The 15,336-nt window shown below is 38.6% G+C and overlaps 2 protein-coding genes across 4 annotated transcripts in view; one reads left to right on the top strand and one right to left on the bottom strand.

Annotated features, from left to right (window-relative positions):
- gas8 (growth arrest-specific 8) overlaps positions 1 to 13,440 on the bottom strand; it is a 51,435-nt gene extending 37,995 nt beyond the window's left edge. Inside the window, exons 1-2 of the mRNA XM_073070233.1 lie at positions 13,354 to 13,440; positions 11,531 to 11,647 (exon numbers count right to left, since the gene is read on the bottom strand). The gene's annotated coding sequence lies outside the window, so the exon portion shown is untranslated. The remainder of the gene's footprint in view (positions 1 to 11,530; positions 11,648 to 13,353) is intronic.
- dbndd1 (dysbindin domain containing 1) overlaps positions 3,981 to 15,336 on the top strand; it is a 38,120-nt gene continuing 26,764 nt past the window's right edge. Inside the window, exons 1-3 of one of the 3 annotated variants that reach the window (XM_073070235.1) lie at positions 4,536 to 4,607; positions 8,708 to 8,759; positions 14,047 to 14,112. In XM_073070235.1, the coding sequence (XP_072926336.1) occupies positions 8,735 to 8,759; positions 14,047 to 14,112 (91 nt within the window). In that variant the 5' untranslated portion in view covers positions 4,536 to 4,607; positions 8,708 to 8,734. Of the gene's footprint in view, positions 4,608 to 8,707; positions 8,760 to 10,963; positions 10,979 to 14,046; positions 14,113 to 15,336 lie in introns of those variants that run through there. The other 2 variants (XM_073070234.1, XM_073070236.1) reach the window with 2 other exon arrangements.

Below are 15,336 nucleotides of genomic sequence, written 5' to 3'. Positions count from 1 at the left end.
TACACCTGAACTCAAAGGGGTCCAGTATCCTAGGGGCACATTTAATAGAGCTGTGAGGGAGGGTTTAAACTAAATTTGCAGGGGGATGGGAACCGGAGTGGTAAGGGGCTGATGAAGGGGAAAACAGAAATAAATCAAAGATAGCATGCAACAGAGATTTTAGAAAGAACAGGCAGGAGAGGAGGCTTAATTACAGCCAGTGGCATGAGTTACAGGGTGATAGAGGCGTGGTGCAGTTAAAACAGAAAGCAACAAATACTGGATTGAAAGTGTTATATTTGAATGCACACAGCATAAGGAATAAAATGGATGATCTTGAAATTCAGCTACAGACTGGCAAATATGACATTGTGGCCATTTCTGAAACTTAGCTAAAGGATGGCTGCCATTGGGAGCTGAACGTCCAAGGACATACGGTGTATCAGAAAGATAGGTTAGTAGGCAGAGGGGGTGGTGTGTCTCTGTGTATAAGAAATAATATTAAATCATTAGAAAGAGATGACATAGGATTAGGAGGTGTAGAGTCTCTATGGGTTGAGTTTAAGAAATGGAAAGGGTAAAAGGACCCTAATGGCAGTTGTATACAGGCCTCCAAACAGTAACCAGGATGTGGATTACAAATTACAGCAGGAGATAGAAAAGAGGTGTCAGAAGGGCAATGTCATGATAATTGTTGGGGAATTAACATGAAAGTGGATTGGGAAAACCATGTCAGTTCTGGATCTCAAGAGAGAATTTATAGAATGTCTAAGAGATGGCTTTTTAGAACAACTTGTTATTGAGCCCACTAGGGGATTGGCTGTACTGGATTGGGTGTTGTGCAATGATCCAGAGGTGATAAGAGAGCTTAAGGTTAAGGAACCCTTAGGGAACAGTGATCACAATATGATCAAGTTCACATTGAAATTTGAGAGGGAAAAAATAAAATCCAATGTGTTGGTATTTCAGTGGAATAAAGGAAATTACAATGGCATGAGAGGGGAGCTAGCCAAATTTGACTGGAAAGGGACATTTGCAGGAAGGACAGCAGAGCAGCAATGGCTGAAGTTTCTGTGAAAAATGAGGGAAGTGCAAGACAGATACAGTATATTCCAAATAAGAAGAAATTTTCAAATGAAAAAAGGGCACTACCGTGGCTGACAAGTGAAGTCAGAGCCAAAGTAAAAGCAAAAGAGAGGGCATACAAGGAAGCCAGAGCTAGCGGGAAGATAGAGGATTGGGAAGCTTTTAAAAACTTGAAGGAGGAAACTAAGAAGGTCATTAGGAAGGAAAAGATGAATTATGAAAGGAAACTGGTGACTAATATCAAAGAAGATACTAAAAGCTTTTTTAAGTACATAAAGGGTAAAAGAGAGTCAAGAGTAGATATAGGACTGATACAAAATGATGCTGGAGATATTGTAGTGAGAGATGCAGTGATAGCAGAGGAACTGAATGTGTATGGTGCATCCAGACATTCAAGAGTGTCAGGGAAGTGAGGTTTGTGCAGCGAAATTTACGACTGAGAAGGTGCTCAGGAAGCTTAATGGTCTGAGGGTGGATATCTCTGCTGGACCTGATGGAATGCACCCTTGGGTTCTGAAGGAAGTAGCTGGAGAGATTGCGGAGGCATTATCAATCGATAGATTCCAGCATTGTATTGGATGACTAGAAAATTGCTAATGTTACTCCACTATTTAAGAAGGGTGGGAGGCAGCAGAAAGGAAACTATAGACCTGTTAGCCTGACATCAGTGGTTGGGAAGTTGTTGGAGTCAATTGTTAGGGATGAGATTACAGAGTACCTGAAGGCACATGACAAGTCAGGCCAAAGCCAGCATGGTTTCCTGAAAGGAAATTCCTGCCTGACAAACCTACTGCAATTCTTTGAGGAAATTACAAGCAGGGTGGACAAAGGAGGCCTTTCAGAAGGCCTTTGACAAGGAGCCACACATGTGGCTGCTTAGCAAGATACAAGCCCATGGAATTACAGGGGAGTTACTAGCATGGGTGGAGCATTGGCTGGTCAGCAGAAAACAGAGAGTGGAAATAAAGGGATCCTATTCTAGCTGGCTACCCATTACTAGTGGAGTTCCACAGGGGTTGGTGTTGGGACCGCTGCTTTTTACGATGTATGTCAATGATTTGGACTATGGTATTAATGGATTTGTGGCTAAATTTCCCAATGATACAAAGATAGGTGGAGGAGCAGGTAGTGTTGAGGAAACAGAGAGCCTGCTAAGAGACTGAGATAATTTAGGGGAATGGACAAAGAAGTGGCAAATGAAGTACAATGTTGGAAAGTGTATGGTCATGCACTTTGGTGGAAGAAATAAACAGGCAGACTATTATTTAGATAGGGAGAGAATTCAAAATGCAGAGATGCAAAGGGACTTGGGAGTCCTTGTGCAAGATACCCTAAAGGCTGAGTCAGTTGTGAAGAAGGCGAATGCAATGTTGGCATTCATTTCTAGAGGTATAGAATATAAGAGCAGGGATGTGATATTGAGGCTCTATAGGCACTCATGAGACCATACTTGGGAGTATTGTGTGCAGTTTTGGGGTCCTTATTTTAGAGAGGATATACTGACATTGGAGAGGGTTCAGAGAAGATTCACGAGAATGATTCCAGGAATGAAAGGGTTACCATATGAGGAACATTTGGCAGCTCTTGGGCTGTATTTCCTGGAGTTCAGGAGAATGAGGGAGGATCTCATAGAAACATTCCGAATGTTAAAAGCTCTGAACAGATTAGATGTGGCAAATTTATTTCCCATGGTATGTGAGTCTAGGACAAGAGGGCATGACTTAAGGATTGAAGGATGTTCATTTAGAACAAAGATGCAGAGAAATTACTTTAGTCAGAGGGTGGTAAATCTGTGGAATTTGTTGCCACAAGCAGCTGTGGAGGCCAAGTCATTGGGTGCATTTAAGGCAGAGATAGATAGGTTCTTGATTAGCCAGGGCATCAAAGGGTATGGAGTGAAGGTAGGGGAGTGGGGATGTCTGGAAGAATTGGATCAGCCTATGATTGAATGGCGGAAGCAGACTCGATGGGCTGAATGGCCTACTGCTGCTTCCATATCTTATGGCCTTATTTAATTACAGTATGTCTTTTAGCTCATGGTATTTTTCATCTTAGCAGTCCTGCTTCTCTTTTTGTAGTCAAGTCTCTTCACAGATGCCAGTTTCTCTAACTTCTGGCAGTATTTCCCCCCTCTCACTCCTCTCTTTTTCCATTCCTCATTCTGGCTCCCATTTCACTCCTTCTAACCTGTTGATCACCTCGCTCTAGTGCCCCTCCTCCTTCCCTTTCTCCCATGGTCCATTTGCCTCTCTTATCAGATTCCTTCTTCTTCAGCACTCTACCTCTTCCAGCTTTCACATCCTAGCATCTTATTTCATCGTCCCCCTCCCTCACCTGCCAGCTTGTAATCTTTCCCCTCCCCCACTTCTTTTTCTGGCTTCTTCCCCCTTCCTTTCTAGTCCTAATGAAAGGTTTCAAACAAAAACATGGATGCTTATTCCTCTCCATGGATGCTGCTTAATTTGCTGAGTTCCAACACCATTTTGTGTGCGTTGCTCTGGATTTCCAGCATTTACAGAATCTCTTGTGTTTATGATAAAAATTCTGCTGGCTCTAGTCAAACCAGAAGGCAAGATATTCAAATATTTGATTAAACTTATTGAAGAATGTTAGTGTGCCAATCCGTCAGGCCCATAGTTCAATAGTAAAAGCTTAGCAGCTGGAATTAACAAGCAGGTGAAACTATTGCAGATTTTGACATAGATTTGAGATCAGTTTCTGCATGCTGTCAGTAGGATACTGTAATTTTGGAGTAGCACTGTGGAATCACATAACTTTGGAATCCACTATGCAACTGTTTAGTGAGAAGAAAATTTATTTCAGACAAGCATTTGTTATTGTGCAAGTGGTGGAGACAATGGTGAAGCAAGTGTAGAAGTTGGAATATCTCCCAGCAAAAGTGTAACTTGTTTACCTGACTTGTTAGCATCTTTAGGAAAAGAGATCACGTTATCACTGTGGAAACACCAAAGCACCGAACCAATTAGAGAAAACAGAGTCTGTTTGCCATTTCAATAATTTCCTTGAAATCAAAGAAAGACCATGGCAAATTCAGGAAATGAAAGGGTACAAAGCATAATGGAAAGAATAGTAAAGAGTCTTGTGTCATAGAGTACCACAGCAGGGAAACAGGCCCTTTGGCCCATCCATTCCATGCCAACCCAATCTTCTGCTAGTCCCATCCACCTGCACTTGGACCATAGCCCTCCATATCAAATTGTACAAATGATCTAAGTGAAGAAGGAGTCTCCTGAGTGGGCTGTACGGACTCTTCATGATAGGTTAGAATACTACAGAATCTTTCTGTGCAACAGTAAATGATGAAAGAACGAGAATGTCAATGAAAATTGACACTGGTATTGCAGCTTCAATCCGTGCAAGCAGAAAACGAATTGCTACAGTGAGCCTGAAAGAATTGTTTGTTCTCTTTCATGCCAACGTTGTGGAATGGGTCAAGAGGATAATGTCATGTATTATCATTGTGAAGAGCAGTGGAAGTGAAGCAAAGCTCCATCTTCTGACTGTTCGACAAAGATTCAAAGGTAGGCAGATATACTTTACCTCTCTCAGGATACGTTTGATCAGTAAAGAGGCCTTTATTATATGTGATATGTCACATATTTCCCAGCAGAATGAGTAGAATAACATCAACCCTGAGTGTGCTTAAGAGGACAATGTAGAAAGTTAATGTAGTTAAAAGATCCATTGTCTCTCCTGACCTGAATTTTCTGATAACCTCTCCACTGTTTTCAGCCATGCAGTATGGTTGCAATTATCTTTTAGCGTATCGCCTCTTTCCTTTTCCTTGTATCCCTTGATTTTCTTCATATCCAAATCTATTCATCTCAGCCTTAAACATACTCAGTGACTTAACAGCTGGAGAAAGTATTCCAAAGAATTTCTAGATTTTGGATGTAGAAATTGCGTCATACCTCAGCAATGAGTGACCATTCCCTTACTTTGAGACTATAAGCTCTGGTTCACAATGGCACTGTTGTGGCATCCACCCTGCCAAGCCTAATAGGATAATTCCTCATTCTTCTAAATTATAGAGTATATGCCCAATCATCTCTCAAATCAGATGACAGGATGATGTGCCAGGAGACTTCAGAGGTGCCATAATCACGACCAATGTAGCAGACATGTTTGTAATATCCTTTGATAACCATCCTCCCTAACTGCAGCTCCACTAATTTTTGTGTTGTCTGCAAACTTACTAACCAGACTAGCTAAATTTTCATCCAGACCTAATACACCACAGAGGTCCCAACAGTAATCCTTACAGAACACGACTGGTCACAGACCTCCAGTTAGACAAACTCCATCCCACCACTACCTTGAGAATTGCTGTAAAATGTCTTCAATATTAATGGTGCAATGTACTTGTATTAATAATTAAAATTTATGCACTCAGTGGGAATTTCAGAGGCAGACCACTATTGTTCATATACCCTCACTCCTAAAATCGGCACTCTACTCAAAGATCTGCAGCAAGACAGTACAAAATTGTAGATTAGTGCCATTAATTCAAAATAAGAAAGAACAGAATTAATGCAGTTAAAAACATATTGCAAGGCAGTTTGATTGGAATGTAGCCACTTAAAGCTTTTGGTTCATTCTGCTTCTTTTTCATAAGTACACACATTGCCATTTCTGCACTATACGCATAGCCCCTTAAAAGCCTGAGGGGGCTTGCCCTCTGATTTTCTCTCCAGAAACATGTAGCCTCCCATTTTACATGTTTTCCGATGATTTGGCTAAGATTTAGAAAGCTCCAGCACGGAAAATTCTGAAGCACAGCCCCTTTAAGGATGTACACACTGTGAACAGAGGAAACCAATGTGCAGTGCTTCCTTTCTATTGTGAGCAGATCTGAGACAGCAGCTGCCTGAAACAGCAGACAGCTTAATTGTCAGCATGTAATTCCGATTCAGGGGCAGCTGGAATACCTCTCTCAGAAACCCACAACAAAGCGTACAATTAGATAAGGCTGTAAACCAATCTGAATTTTAAAAAACTCCAATAATTTAGTTCCTTTTAACAAATCATATCTTTCTGAGCATTGTTAAAATATCTTTAAAATACTTGTAAATATAAGCTTTATATTGTTTGAATAAACATGATATAAATGAGTTTTAAATACATATTTCATTCAGAATGGTAAAATGACAACTCCTTGAAAAGCTTATCCATTCCAAGTAGAATCTGCAGTATATCTTTGAATCATGATATTCACAGTTTCAAAAATTAATATCTGTTGGGTATCATGAAATTATCTAATAACATTACTCTCTGCCTTGATATATTCACAATCAACTTTCATGCTTACATTTTCCAGTTGGTAATCTATGCCTTTCTTTTAATACTGGGACTAAAGTAATGCCAGTTGGAAATATAGGAAATAAAAATATTCCAACCTTTACAGCCATTTTCTGTTTTTAATGTTACTATTCTTTGCAAGAAGCAAAAAAATCTTTATAGGGCATAACTTTCAACCTGAAGCATACCCAAACCACTTAAAAGTCAATGAACAGCTTTACTTTTTAGTGTGCTGCTACTGTTATTATCATACAATCACACTGAGCAGAAGAAAGCCACTCAAACCATTGTATCTGTGCCTGCTCTTTGAAAATCCCTTAGTCTCATTTGAGGTGGGAGACAGGTGTTTGGTTTAGTCTTCCATTTGAAAATCAGATCACACTGATTATTGGTCAGAGGTGTCAGCCTACATTATACACTCGAGTCTTGGACAAGAGCTTCAGCCCACAGCCTTCTGAATCAGAGTAAAAAGTGCTGTTACTGAGTCAAGTAAAATTCCCATGACAGTCTCTAGTGACGGGTCTTTTATCCATTAGTGAGTTGTTGTGTTCAAGAGTAATGGCTGAGCTATTGCAGTGATGTCTAAGTCACAAATACTAGCCTAGCAATCTGAATGGGACTTCTGCACCATTTATATGTCAAATAAATTGGTCTATACATGAACTCATACATTGTCACATTGAGATTGTGAAGGCAGAAGTTAACACTACAAATTCAGGGCTCACATTGCATTAATGAATTGGAAATCACGTGACCCAACTCTCAAAGGGCTGCATTTTTTGTTACACCAATTCTGATATGTATGATACGAGTTCATCAATCTTAATACTAATTTAATAATCAACCAGAATTGTGGCACAGCTGCTTCTGAAAAAAGTTACATTGGAGTCTGGGCACATAGATTAATAGGGGTCTGTCTAATTGTGAATATTTACTGGTATGAAATAAATAATGGTGCATGTTCCATTGGTATCTAGCTATAAATTATTTCTCTTGCTGTTGAGCTTTTGTAAATGAACATAAAGAAACGTTTTATATTGGTAATATAACACCAGTTTAAAATAATAAGTATAATATTGAAGATCACAGCTTCTTTTAGAATATTGAATATTTCTAAAGAAATTTCTTTCTATCCAGTTGATTGTCATAATGGAACTACTGACAATCATCACCAGTGTAGTAAGGATGCTGCTACATCTTTGTAGAAAATCTTTTTGTTCTGTCCACATCAAGCATCTTACATCTCCTGACTTTAGATAACTTTACATGGTTTTCACTTTCTGTTCAGATAAATGGCTTTACCCATTTTTTCCTCTTACAGTCTCACTTTAATTCATTTCTTGACAATGGAACTAATTGATTCCAAAACACCATCCATCACAATAATGCTATTTAGCAGGAGTTTAAATCTTAGCTTAAAAGACTGGAAAGTTGTACCTTTGGACAGTTCTACATTAAAACCATTCTGGAGTCCAACAACATTGCAGTCTGTCAATTTCAGACAATGTTGTTCCCATTGCTTACAAGGACATTTCAGAGCTCATGTTCTCAGTAGTTTCTGTATTTGCACAGTTGTGTCTTCCTTTGCACATGGGTTATTTTCAGTCTTTGTTTATGTATAGTTTGTATTTTTTCCCTGCAAGAAAATTAATCTTACAGTAGTAAATGGAAACATATGCTGTACATTCTTCAATGATACATTTAATTTTGCACAAGAGGGGTTCTTGAAAAAGTATGTGAAGATCCCAACTAGAGGGGAAAACATATTGTTAATGTAAACAAGAGCATGTGCGCTAACCCCCCCCCCCCACCACCCCCCTTCCTGAAGTCAATGACCAGCTCTTTTGTTTTTCTGACATGGAGGGAAAGGTTGTTGTCATTAACACTATGTCACTAGGCCTGCCGTCTCCTTCCTGCACTCTGGCCCATCGTTATTTTAATAAACTTTTTGGTTGTTCTCCCTAGAGCATCTGAGGTTGAGGAGAGCCCTAATAGATTTTTAAAGTTACGAGAGGCATAGATAGTGTGGACAGTCAGGGTAGAATATGTGCTTTTAAAGTTAGAAGGGGAGAAGTTCAAAGGTGATGTGAGGGGCAAGATTTTTTTAATGCAGAGAGTGATAGGTGCCTGGAATTGGTAATAGTGGAAGCAGGTATTTTGGTGGAATTTAAGAGGCTTTTGATAGACACGTGACTACAAAGGCAATGAAAGGATATAGATGATACATAGAAAGAGAACATTTAGTATAAATAGTATTGAGATCAGTAGAATATCATGGGCTGAATGTTCTTTCTGTTGCTTGTTCTATGTTCATTGGTGTCAGCTTGGCCTGCTCCAAGGTGTTGTCCTAATGATTCATCTCTTCTGCAGCCGAGGTAAGAATGATGCACAATATTTTGAAATAGTTACAAGATATATCCTTTCATCAAGGCTAAAAGCAAAGTAGGCCAGTACTAAAATAACCAATGCATGTGACTGGAGATATGGGTTTGAAACACAAATTCATTATATAAGATATAACACTTCAGACAATGTGACTTGGTGCTACAAAAAGAAAGATTTTTTTAAATTTGTGAGTTTTATGTCATCCATGTAAAATAAGTGTTGAAAGGAATGTCTTTATATTTGTTTATATAAAGATATTCCTGTTTATGTTTATTATAATAAAATTCCATAATGCAAGGCTCTATTAATCGATTTATAGCTTCCTGATCAGTCCATTTATCCACTGTGATCCAGATTTTAAAATCCATCCAGAATTATTTGATTTTTATTCAAATTATTCATGGTAAAAGACTTTTTAGAAAATCATCTTCTGATATTAATGCCTTTTTTTTTACCTTAAAAAAAGGATATCTCAATAATAACAGAAAATTGAGGTAAATGGGATTGTGATACAGAGTTGCCTTATATTTGGTGTCTAATTTAATCCTTAGATGAACAATGTTCTTTGCCAGGTATAAATAAATGCTGAGTGTGTTGGAGCAGTCTTTTTCCAACACCAGGCACATGGTTCTATCTACATTGCTTTTAGTATCGGCTATCTCTGTGTCATTGACAATATGAATATGCGACTATCCTGTCATCTACACTGCTAATAAATAAAAATGAATAGAGATACAAACACAGATTCTCATGGGATAGCACAGCATGGCACACATTAAAGAAGATGTCATTATGAGAATCTATAATCATTAGCAGTAACTAATCCTCTTCAGAACTCTTAGTTCCGGACTTTTAGGCAGATTTTGACCTCAACAATAACACATAGCATTTATGCAGTAATATTAAATGTAAAACCATCCCATCTAATCTCAAAGGAGAGTTATTGAAGGAAATTTGATGCTGAGACGTACACGAAGGAATTCTGGCAGATTATTGACAGGACACAGAATGGGTGTAATTGGTAGATACTCTCATTAGCAAGGTGGTACTAGTGGTATCCCTGATAACCTGTGTCAGTATCTCAACTATTCACTGTATTTATGAACAACCCAGATGATAACAGTGTCACACATTCAAAACTGTCATTGGCACAAAGCTTTACAATACTGAAAGAACCATAACATTACAAATATATTATTTGTGTATGAGCAAAATTGTGGCAATGGATTGTAATGTAGGCAAATGAGAACAAAGAAAAACCACTAAATTTTTCTTCTAAGTAAGTCTGTGAGCAGTGTTCCATTACCACATCAAAATAAAAATCATGGACTTAAAAAGAATAGGTTCAAATCCCCTTTGAATGATAAAAAGTTAGAAACAGACAGTCTATGTATATAGATAATTCAGATGTAATGATCAAGTACAAAAAACAAACAAGAGACAGAAGCTTTCCTTTATAACTAGAGGATAGTTGTATTCTGGAACACCGTGCCTGAGAAGATGGTAGAAGCACATACTCTCAGAACACTTAGTTAGTATACAGACAAAGATTTGAAGGCTATGGAAAGAGTGCTGGAGTAGTATAGATGGTCTAGATGGACATGGTGGGTGGAAGGATTTGTTTCTGAGTGTATGGGTATACAAGAATTAGACTGCACCGTGCTAGAGATTACACCCCAGCCCATATAGATTCCCAGTGAGACCGCATTCTAGAGAATATTTAATCCTACCAATGCATCTGAGAGAAGTATACGTTCACCATTGAGAGACTGTAATATGGATTTACTGTGAAGGTACATCAACTCCTGTCCCTTTACTGAGTTTCCAAAAAAATGTTCTAAATTATTAGCATCATTGCTGTGCATAAGTGATCATCAAATATATCTACCTTTAAAGATGGGTATTAATGAGACTGAAAAATAGCAAGAAAGTACTCACATTTCTCCAATATCTTAATGTTCTCTGGATTCACAAATATATTCAGATATTGTAGCCAATTCATACAAACAAATGTTTTTGGTGATTTGTTTTCTAATTCTAAGAAATAAATTGGTGGCTAGTTCAATGCAAGTCCCTGGTGCTCTGGAATTTTTGATGTGCCTCTCAACTTGGTTTGCTCTAGCTCAAGGACTGCTCTTCAATCTTCTGGAATAAAAGATTAATCCCTCCAACAAGCAGCCCAGAAGACATGACAGGGTATTATATAAAAGTGAGATTTTTCATTTTCTTTTAATAAATAATACATTACCTATTTATTATTTATTAGCATTATTTTACATAAGATAATGCAATACGTGACCCAAGCAAACAACGTAGCCTGAAAATTAAAACAACGATAAACTTCTTCAGAAATTTCTTATCTCATTCCCATTCATTCTGAGCAACACACACAAAATGCTGGAGGAACTCAACAAGTCAGGAAACCTCTGGGTAGGGGAATAAAAAGTTGATGATTTGGATTGAGACCCTTCATCAAAACTGGAAAAGAGGAGGACAGAATAATTGGGGAGGATCAGGTGAGAGGGGAGACCAGGTGACAGGGAAGGTGGGTGGGTGAAGTAAAAAGCTGAAAGGTGATAGGTGGAAGAGGTAAAGGGCTGAAGATAAAGAAATCTGATAGGAGAAGACAGCAGACATGGAAGTAAGGGAAGGAGGAGGGACACCAGAAGAAGGTGATAGGTGATTAGCAAATGAGAATCGGTGAGAGGGGAACCAGAATTGGGAATTCATAAGAAGGGAAGGGGGAGGGAGCTGAAATTACCTGAAGTTAGAGAAATTGATGTTTATTCCATCAGCCTGGAGGCTATCCAGATAGAATATGAGATGTTCCTCCTCCAACCTGAGTGTGGCCTCATCAGTCAGTAGAGAAAGCCAGGGGCTGTGGTAAACATATTGATTAACATATTTGCCACTGAAAACATTGTGGTGAACTACATATACCTGTCTGGACACCCACCCCCCCCCCACCCCGCTGACTGCTCCTGTGGCTCCTCCCACAGACCCCGGTATAAAGGCAATTGGAGGCACAGCTCCAGCCTCAGTCTCCAGGATGTTGTGTGATGGTCGCTTGCTGCTTGTGCTTTCTTCCAGCCAATAAAAGCCTACCTTAACTCACGTCTCCGAGAGTTATTGATGGTGCATCAAACATTAATTTGATTAACCTTTACTTCTGACATGTTATTTTACCAAATGCAATAATGTAAAAATGTTCTCTACAATAATGATCTCATTTGTGAACCTTAAATATAAATGGGGAGAGAAGGAACATATGCTGTCATGAACACATCTGTACTATCACTTCTACAAATGCTGTTTGTCAGGCTGAATGTTTCCAACCTTCTCTGTTTTTCGTTGCTACAACCAGCGAGGCTTTTTCGTCCTGTCATGTCCTTTGATTCCACTTTTGCCTCAGTTATCCTAGAACCCACTGGGACCTTACGATGTATGATGAGTTTGGGTCAGTATTGGTGTGTTGGGTCCAAGTTAGGTTAGATTGAGCATGTCATGCCCTTACAGCCTGGCTCAGTACTGTGTCTGGATCCTGATGACCTGCTCAGTACTCTCACTAAAATAGGATATTTGAAAAGATATAATTATTGGAGCTGTTGAGAGTATATTTGTGTTATTGATCAAGTTCTTTTTTCATCCTCAAACAGAACCATACTATGTTTGGGATTGTTGTATTTATAGTGACGTTTGGCTTGGATCTGGTATGGAAAATATTGTAGGAATTTGGAGCCAGGTTGAGTCAGGTCTTGTTACCTCCAGATTGACAATTCCAGTGCGCTGTCTGCTGAAAGGTTCCCTTGTCCTGCACTCTGTAATCTTAACGTCCAGAAACTTCAGCCTAATGCGTATTCACAGCAAGTCCCCTTCTTTTATCATTTCTGTGTTTCTTGACCTAAATTAATTTATGGTTAAACAATGCCTCTTTTAAAAAATTCATATACCCGTCATCAAATCCCTCCATGAGCTTTGCCCAGACCCCTCGGCAGCTAATTGTAGCTACTCCACCATCAACAGCTGCGCCCTCAGCTGCCAAGTCCCCAAGTTTTGGAATTCTGTCCCTCAATCCCTCCATATGTTCCTAACACCTTTATTAATTTCCCAAAGCCTCCTCTTTTTTGACCAAGTTTTTTGTTTATATGTGAAGTAGATACCAAATTGTATGTTCTGATATCCTGCTAATGTTGCACATTGCTTAAGAAATAAAATTTGTAAGTAGTCGCAAAGGACACTTCTTTGTATTTTTTCACTTATATATTTTGAATAAATTAACGTCTAGACTCAGGAGACCCCTCCCCATAAGCTTTTTTTAAATATAAATTACTGATTTTATTGTTTCTGGCGGGCCGTTTTATCTCTTGGATGTTCCTTTTGCTCAAAACGGGCTTGTATCTAAATATGTTCTTGTACCTGACCACATATATAGCAGGCTAACCTATTCATTACAGTAGTTTTCATACAATCCACAAAAAACACATTGCACCCTTGATTTTCCCCACCCTCTCTAACGATCTCAGTCGCTTCATCTTCTACCCTCGCACACCCCAGCCCAGCCCCATTCAATGTTACAGCACTGACCTTGATAAATGTTCAATATTTCTTTTAAAATGTTTTACTTGCTTCTCACATACTATATTTTACGTGAGGTGAGGTTTAATGATGAATAAAAGGTCAACCTCGGCTTGCACATTCCATTTAAGCATTTTCGTCAGAGAAAACTATCAAAAAATTGAAGAGACGAGGTTTTAACAAAAATCCCCGTGGGACAATACAACGCAAGATGGTGTAGTCCACATGAATTATTGAGGTAGTTTTAGTTTTACGTTGAAAGACTGATTGATAAACAATGTTTTTTCTGTTTCCCTTTGTCACAGCGCTACGTGACTAAATTGGTCCAGTCCTTTTGTTAAGAATATGATTAAGAATTATGTAACGATTCATAGAGCTATTGAACGAGACACTGTGCTGAATGGTACACCCCACTCAGTTTCCCTATCTGGGCTAGCTGCCAGACGGTGTCTGCAGTCTCTTATCCTCATTTGCAATGCAATGCTTACTTTGCACTGTAATCTCCCAATTTGCAATGTGATATGCTTGCATTGCATTGTTTTTGGTGTGTGTGTGTGTGTGCTGGTGCAATGCTCAGATTTTTGAGATGAGATGCTGGCTCTGAGACCAGGGTGGTGTTAAATTTTTGGTGCTACAGCTGTTTCTTTTTTTTACGCGTTCGCCTTTCTCTCCCGTTTTCTCTTCCCCTCTGATGGTGTGGAGTTTGCAGGAAGGTGGAATCGAGTCCAACTGTCTGGATGGAGAAACAAGGAGGGGCAGTAGCTCAGGGTAAGCAAAATCTTACACACAAAAAAGTTAACCCTTTGTAACTCAAGGATCTTTGTAACCTGCAGCATTGAATGTGCAAATGTCTTATTTCTGAGAAGTGATATTCATCAAATTTGTATTTTTGTGTTTATTGAGAATAAGTCAAAAAGTATTTATAGACCATTTGAACTGGAAAGGATCGTGCGACCAGAATGGAGGGAGGGTTGTATTTTTTTCATGTACAGTCACCACACAAAAACTAGTCGCAAACTTCCATTCTTTGTCTAACATTCTTTGTATAACATGCGAAATGTTTCGATGATCAATATTTTTGTGATATTTTCCAGCAGAGAAAACCGCCTTATACAGGTCTCATCTAAAACTTTGTGAATATTACACTTAATTCAGCTCTTTACTATTTCCTCACCGTTTGTAACTGATACACCCATTGAGAGGTACATATGTGCATGTTATATGGCGTTATTGTATTTTAGCTTTAGAATTTTTACATTAATAATTTATTAAATGCAGCTTAAATCCGTTTTTAAAGACTGAATTAGTTACATTAATTTGGCAGAACACAAGAATAAAAAAAAATCGGTGGGAGAGACGGGATATTATTTTGATTCGCATTCTTTCCCTTGAAGCCGAACAATGCTTCAATGATCTTGTACTTTGCCCTTTTTCAGATGTGAACTTTCAGTAAGAATAGCATAAATTGTTTAACCAGATGGAGCATGACAGCTGAATCAAATTCTATCTTTACCTCGCTTCCAGGCAGGTGCATTTCAAAAATCTCACACAACATTAGCTAACTTATTTTCCAACCCTTTAACCAAGGAGCACCAAGGCTAATTGTACCCATTCTAAAATCCCTTTTCTACCTGACTCATATACACTCTTAAGTTACAAGTCGTATTTTAACCCACTATTTCTGCAGCAGGGTGGCGGGAAATGTGTTGTGAATGGTGTTTCTAATGAGTGTTCACTGATTGCTGAAGGGGATTTAGGAAAAATGGGTTTAACCAGGTCCTTATCTCCCATATGATCACACGGAGGATTTTTTTTACCTCGTCACTGGATCAACCAATGTTCAAGGAAATATATTCCAAGACCGAAAAAAGGGAAGTCAAGGCAATTTGATTAGTTCACTATTCAGTGATTTAACATAAAATCTGTCTACAAACATTCTGTAGATAAAGAATAACACATATAAATTGAGCTCTGAAAGATATAAGCAGAATT

Source organism: Hemitrygon akajei, chromosome 17 (assembly GCF_048418815.1).
Source record: "Hemitrygon akajei chromosome 17, sHemAka1.3, whole genome shotgun sequence".
NCBI classification, from domain to species: domain Eukaryota; kingdom Metazoa; phylum Chordata; class Chondrichthyes; order Myliobatiformes; family Dasyatidae; genus Hemitrygon; species Hemitrygon akajei.
This window is presented reverse-complemented; position numbering and strand designations above follow the sequence as displayed.